Genomic DNA, 7,810 nt, shown 5'->3' on the forward strand with positions numbered 1-7,810 from the left:
ACGAGAATGATCAGCAGGAACACTTGGAACACTAGAATGATAAGGAGGAACACTTGGAACACTAGAATGATAAGGAGGAACACTTGGAACACGAGAATGATCAGCAGGAACACGAGAATGATCAGCAGGAACACTTGAAACACGAGAATGATCAGCTGGAACACTCACTTGGAACACGAGAATGATCAGCAGGAACACGAGAATGATCAGCAGGAACACGAGAATGATCAGCAGGAACACGAGAATGATCAGCAGGAACGCGAGAATGATCAGCAGGAACACTTGGAACACGAGAATGATCAGCAGGAACACTTGGAACACGAGAATGATCAGCAGGAACACGAGAATGATTAGCAGGAACACGAGAATGATCAGCTGGAACACGAGAACGATCAGCAGGAACACGAGAATGATCAGCAGGAACACGAGAATGATCAGGAGGAACACTTGGAACACTAGAATGATCAGCAGGAACACTTGAAACACGAGAATGATCAGCAGGAACACTTGAAACACGAGAATGATCAGCAGGAACACTTGAAACACGAGAATGATCAGCAGGAACACTTGAAACACGAGAATGATCAGCAGGAACACTTGAAACACGAGAATGATCAGCAGGAACACTTGAAACACGAGAATGATCAGCAGGAACACTTGAAACACGAGAATGATCAGCAGGAACACTTGGAACACGACATAAGAGACCCAACAAGTGGGAGTGTCGTGGCAGGCGATACGTTTAGAGCCTCGAGGCTCCACCAACCAGGGTTAAGGACCCACTTTACAACGTCACTTTACAATAATGCACTGTAAAAATGAGCTACATTATGGCCCACTGTCCGAGCGTAAAAAAAAAAATACGCAATAAAGACCGTCTTTAACTGAAGTTTAAATAAAAAAAAATACTAAGCAACAATGGCATCTTAAAATAGCGAAGCAAAGTAAACAAAGAATTACAACGTACAACCATTATAAAATCTTCCATTCAAGTTTGATGAGGAAAAATACGCATTTGAGAATTTTAAACAAGTTCTTCCGTGCTGGAAGACTCCTGAAGGGGTGTTTCTGGTGAGTGACGGGCTCGAAGGGCCTCTTGTAGCAGAAGCTCAACAGCAGCGTCGGAAAACAGGTGTATCGTGAGTCTCCCCTGATAAGGCGAACCACGAGAGCACGCGACTGGTTGATAAGGTAACCGCAACCAGACTCGTAGTTAGGTAGAGGGATGCCGGTTGGGATGGGTGATGGGGGAAGAAGGGAAGGAAGGTAGAGAGAGAGAGAGAGAGAGGTTGGTGGCTATAACCACTGGTACTCGGTATGTGAGGGTTGGGCCATCCCAGCCACCACCCACCGCAAGGGACATCTACTGCCACCACCACCACAACAGGGAACTTCCACTTCCACCACCACCACCACCACCACTACAACCACCATGGAACAACTACCACCACCACTACCAGCTGTACCTACCCCCACCGACCACAACCTCCGTGGGGCCCTAAATATATATATATATATATATATATATATATATATATATATATATATATATATATATATATATATATATATATATATATATATATAATATATAATATTATATTATAATATACTAGGGTCCCGAACAATTGAGGGAACGATCAGTCCAGTTCGTTCGCAACTCACAATCAGGAATTTTCCGAGTTCGAATCCCAGGCGGGGCAGAAATAGTTGGGCTCATTTCATATCACCTAATGCCCCTGTCCACCCAGCAGTATACAGGTAACCAGGAATTAGTCAGCGTATTGTGAGGGTTGCAAATACTAGTAAGACAAACAATAACTAATATTTAAATGTCCGTTATTGAGTGGCGGTGCCCAATAAACTCGCCCCTCGGGGCAAAATTAAAAAAAAAATCAGTTAATAATATTTATACAGGCCGTTGGTAGGCCTAGGAAATTCTAGCAGGGTTTAGGTTGCGTTTGAAGGTACACAGTAGCCTAGGCTAACACAGGGCGGAATAACTAGGATTCACACGATTGTAACTATTTACTAACATATCCAACAGTTATTTAACACCAACATACTCAATACTAACTAGTTCCTAGCATAGTCCATAGTACTTAATACTAGCACATCCGATAGCAGCCGATTCTAACACAGCTGTTACAATCAATATCTAGCACTAACACAGCCTAGAGTAGTTACTGTCGACTATATCGATTGTAACTGTCGCCTCTGACAGTGCCCGTCACACGCGTCACTAACAATTTCCGTTTACATAGTTGACAGTTTCTAGAGTAACCAATATTACCAAAACTTACAGTAACCGATATTAACACAGCCTAATGTAAACAATATTAACATCGCCTAGATAAACCAATGTTAACACAGCCTAATGTAAACGATATTAACACAACCTAATGTAAACGATATTAACACAACCTAGATAAAGCAATGTTAACGCAGCCTAATGTAACCAATATTAACACAGCCTTATGTAATTATTAATAATTAACACATTCTTAATTATTAACACATTAATAATTAACACATAATACCCAATATTAAAAACACCTATAGTAACAAGTCTTAACAACACCCACGGTTACCAATATTAACACAGTCTGCTGTAACCAATATTAACATAGACTAGAGTAACTAAGAATAACACAGCCTACTGTAACGAATATTAATTTAGGCCTGGCGGAACTAATATTACCACAGCCTACTGTAACCAATATTAACAAAGCCTACTAATTAAAATTAACACAGCCAGGAGTAACTAATATTTCCAAAGCGTACTGTAACCATTATTAAGCCAGACTACTGTTAATTAACTCGTAAACAAATGGGCATAAACCAATTACGAATATAATAGGGAGATATTTCGCATTTGGAAAACCTAACCAGTAATGTACGCAGCGCCCGAGGCAAGGATGTGTACCGGAGGCCTACTGGAGGCCTACCGGAGGCCTAAATTAAAAGGAAATTGAGAGGACATCTTGGAGTTCAAACACAACATGGACTGGGTTTATTGACTTGACTTCCATAAGGAGACCGAGAGACAAAACTCTTCACAGCAACAATTAGTGTTATCTTGAGGATATCTTGAGGTTATCTTGAGGGTAAACCACAACACAAAGCAAAGATAAAACAAACGAAGAGCTAAGAGAGCCGGCAAAACAAGAGATAATATAGACATTTAAAAGCATATCCTTCCATCATCCAGAAACACCAGCGCAGGAAAATGGCATCTTGGAGCAAAACAAAACAAAACAAGCAAAACGGGTAGATTATCACGGCATTCTACCCGTTTGTCACGGCATTCTACCCGTTTGTCACGGCAAAGCAATCAGGATTATTATTACCATAGCTCTGCGGAATACTAGAATGAGCTATGAATATTAACAGAGAAGGTGAATACGTTTAAACTAATGTAGGGATATTAGCACAGACACAGCGATAACAGATGAAATTACACAGACCAGACAAGAATGTCAACAACACAGATAGGAATGTTAACAGCACAGACAGGAATATTAACAGCACAGACAGGAATGTTAACAGCACAGACAGGAATATTAACAGCAGCATACTCAGGAATATTAACAGCAGCATACTCAGGAATATTAACAGCAGCATACTCAGGAATATTAACAGCAGCATACTCAGGAATATTAACAGCAGCATACTCAGGAATATTAACAGCAGCATACTCAGGAATATTAACAGCAGCATACTCAGGAATATTAACAGCAGCATACTCAGGAATATTAACAGCAGCATACTCAGGAATATTAACAGCAGCATACTCAGGAATATTAACAGCAGCATACTCAGGAATATTAACAGCACAGACAGGAATGTTAACAGCACAGACAGGAATATTAACAGCAGCATACTCAGGAATATTAACAGCAGCATACTCAGGAATATTAACAGCAGCATACTCAGGAATATTAACAGCATCATACTCAGGAATATTAACAGCACAGACAGGAATATTAACAGCACAGACAAGAATATTAACAGCACAGACAAGAATATTAACAGCATACTCAGGACTATTAACAGCATACTCAGGAATATTAACAGCATACTCAGGAATATTAACAGCATACTCAGGACTATTAACAGCATACTCAGGAATATTAACAGCATACTCAGGAATATTAACAGCATACTCAGGACTATTAACAGCATTCTCAGGAATATTAACAGCATACTCAGGAATATTAACAGCATACTCAGGACTATTAACAGCATTCTCAGGAATATTAACAAAATATAGGAATATTAACAGCACAGACATGAATATTAACAGCACAGAAAAGAACGTTAAGAGCACAGACAAGAATATTAACAGCACAGACAGGAATATTAGCAGTACCGAACAAGAATATTACCATCACAGCCACAAGCATTAACCAAGCCAGCAAGAGAATTGTTATATTCACTTAGCGACCAGAAAGAATATAACACTAAGAATTCCAGCAAGAGAGGCAGATTTTGATATAAACAAAGCACAAACTTTTCAGAACGTGTACCATGCAGTTTATTCTAAGAGAAAGCAGAGATACCAAAATAGTAAACTTGAGAACTCAAAATAATACAACGAACAAAGAAATATAATTAAAAAGTGACTAGAACAGATTTTCTCCAGCGACAACAATTGTCATTTGTGACATTTACGTCGAAGGAAAAAAAACTATTAGATTTTATTTTAGTGTTATAGGCTTAAGGCTTATGAGACTGGTGGGTTATTAAGCCGGTGACAGTTGCTAACTGAGCAAGTAGTTTCTATTAGGCCTACTAAATATAGTTCAGGACTATAAAGTCAACTGTCGATATATATATATATATATATATATATATATATATATATATATATATATATATATATATATATATATATATATATATATATATATATATATATCCTACACGCAGAGTTGAAATTAAATTCAGTAAAAAAGCCTAAACACCAAAAATTAGGCTACACCTTTTCGTAAATATTTTGCCGTGGAGAGTATGCAGGGCTCCATCCACGCTACTCGTCACTTTATGGACCTCAAAGCCATGCATTAAGTACAATAGGTCACATAGACGCATTATATACATTTTCCTTGCACTCTTAGTAATTCCATACTGGTGCGCTTACACCTAATGCTTACCACAGTAGTTCATGATATCACTGAAGCATCGTGATGGTGCAATGGTCGATTTTCGCCAAGACCCAAATCACTCAAAAACACACGTTCAGTTAATTAATGTAGATTAGTTAATTATGTTATCAACGCCAATATGGAAAACTCGGAAACAAAAATTTGGATTAAAATGGGCTTTCTAGTTAAGTATTGGCTTACAACACTCAGAGAGATGAGTGTTTTGTGAAATTGCGGTTCTTTCACCCATCGTGAGTAATACTCAACGTACAGGAATGGTAGCAGTAATGAGAGCGGACAGGTAGAGTGAGTCTTAACTTCCTTCCAAGATATACCGCCACTATCACTATAATTGCCGCTACCATCACTGACACGGCTTGTACCATTGCTGCCACCGCCGCTGCCATCACTGTCATGGCTTGTACACAGCTGCCACCGTCGCTGCCATCACTGCCATGGCTTGTACCACAGCTGCCACCGCCGCTACCATCACTACCACCGATACTACTGCCGTTACCACAACTACCACTACCATCACTGCCACCGCCGGTGCCACCACTACCACAGCCGCTACCATCACCGCCACCTTCACCATTCCCGGCGGAGTTCCAGCCCAGGCAGCTCACCGCCGCTGGCACCCGCGACCCACACTCACCGCAGCTCAAGCAATGACAAAATTCTATAAATGCCTCAGCTTGAGAGCACTGACACACACACACACGAGGATATATTACTAGCCTCGCCCACGGAGCTGAGGCGAGGGCGTGCGGACAGGAACAGCACAGATGATAACTGAAGCAGAGCGGCGGGTTACCGGTGGCCGACCGCTCATCCTCTCACCCTTCCTAAACTTGCCCTTGGCTAACTTTAAACGTTAAGAAGATAAATGACCGTCCTTCCGCTCTCTCTCTCTCTCTCCACCTCCGTGCTAACATTATTTTATTGTACAAACACTTAACATTATAGACACCAAGGCGAGGCTCAAGAGCTACAGGAGCCAACAATTAGTTTCGTCACTAGAGCTACTTGAGCTCAGCACTTACCCGTGTGAGTTCTTTTATGAATCTTGAGGTTCTCTGAGCGAGCGAAGACTTTTCCACATCCTGGGAAGGGGCAAGGGAATGGCTTCTCTCCCGTGTGGACCCGTATGTGGTTGACCAGCTTGTACTTGGCCTTAAAGCTGCGGCCGTTGCGCGGACAACTTTGCCAGTAGCAGGCGTGGTTGGTGCACTCGGGCCCGCCTACGTGTTCCACTGTGATATGAGTCACTATTTCGTGCATGCTGGTGAATGTCTTGTTGCAGGGCTTCTTAGGGTTGGGCTGGTCGGGCTCCACCCATAAGCACGACAGCTCTTGCTTTATGGGTTGCCGCATATACCTGAAGAAGGCACCTGGGGCGTGGGCGGCGGCCATCGGGCTCATGTTCATGTGGTTCATCCCCGGATGGAATTGTGAACCCATTTGTTGATGCGACCAGTCCATGCCGGCCAGTCTGTTCATGTTGTTCATGTGGCCGTGATGGGCGTCGTGGAGGCCGGGGAACATCATGGACGACGGGTCGTGGCCCGCTAGTGTGGCCCCGAACATTGTGTGTTGATGGTTGTTGGCCAGCTCGTGGGTGCCCAGCGTGCCCAGGGAGGCCATGTGATCCCGCCGGAGGAACAGATCCCGGGGGTAGGTACCCATGTGGCCGTGATGCATGGTGTGATGCGACATGCCATACCCATTGTTGTACTGGTTCCCCTGTGCGTGCGTCAAGCCGTCCGTACTCATGTGATGGGTGGGCGGACTCAACTTATGCCCCATCAGCGAACCCATGTGCCCACTATCCATAAAAGGGTTCAACATTGTGCTGATAACAAATAACCTGTGCGTTCAAGAATAATCACAACACTTCACTTCTCTCGCACTGAACTTCGTCACTGTGGCACTCCGTATATTACGCGGTCAAGCGTGCGACTAACTCCGCCGGAGCGGTGCGACGCGCTACACTCACCACAGCACCTGGGCTTCGTGTGAACTCTCCACGATTCATCATTAAGGCTATAGCAGGAGGGCTTGCTGGGCTCCACAGGGGGTCCCGCCTGGCCACTGGTGCGCGCAGCGGGGCTCACCACGCAGGCTTCTCATTGGTGCTCGGGAGGGGTCGAGACCACGCCTCTAGCGCCGCCCCTCGGCAACTTCGTTTTCTATTGGTCAGTCGCGATAAGCAGGCTCCGCCTTCGAGGATTCTGTCCAATCACCTCTCAGAGTGCCTCTTCGAAGGCGGGAATGAGAAACCCAGGGAAGGCGGAGCTAATCTGGAACTCCTGGAGAGCGTCTCAGTAGGCTCCTGGGCAGGACCAGAGGGAGTATAGGCTGGGTTAGGCGCGTTAATACAAACATTCAGAGCTTAGTTCTTATATAAACTTATTGCACATATTATAATTTCATATTTGTATTGCAGTTGAATTGAACAGTTAAAATGAGACGTTTACATTGCCAGAGAGAGAGGAGGGTCGGGCAGGGAAGGGCAGGACTCCTGGTGGCGGGACCCGGGGGGCTGGTGACCCCTGCCATGTGACACGGGAGAGTCAAGGCGACAACATGGCAGCCCCGCGGGGCACATTGTCAGCGCCACCACCCACGTCACCAGCTCAAATTACGCAGCAAGAGTTGCCTCG

General features: G+C 43.8%; 1 protein-coding gene across 1 annotated transcript in view; it reads right to left on the reverse strand.

Annotated features, from left to right (window-relative positions):
* The window catches only part of LOC123751385 (zinc finger protein ZIC 4), a 44,625-nt gene extending 37,379 nt beyond the window's left edge, over nt 1–7,246 (reverse strand). The window contains exon 1 of the mRNA XM_069337977.1: nt 6,191–7,246. Coding sequence (XP_069194078.1) covers nt 6,191–6,995 — 805 coding nt within the window. The 5' untranslated portion in view covers nt 6,996–7,246. The remainder of the gene's footprint in view (nt 1–6,190) is intronic.
* Nucleotides 7,247–7,810: the final 564 nt, after the last annotated feature.

This window comes from Procambarus clarkii, chromosome 39, assembly GCF_040958095.1.
Source record: "Procambarus clarkii isolate CNS0578487 chromosome 39, FALCON_Pclarkii_2.0, whole genome shotgun sequence".
NCBI classification, from domain to species: Eukaryota; Metazoa; Arthropoda; class Malacostraca; order Decapoda; family Cambaridae; genus Procambarus; species Procambarus clarkii.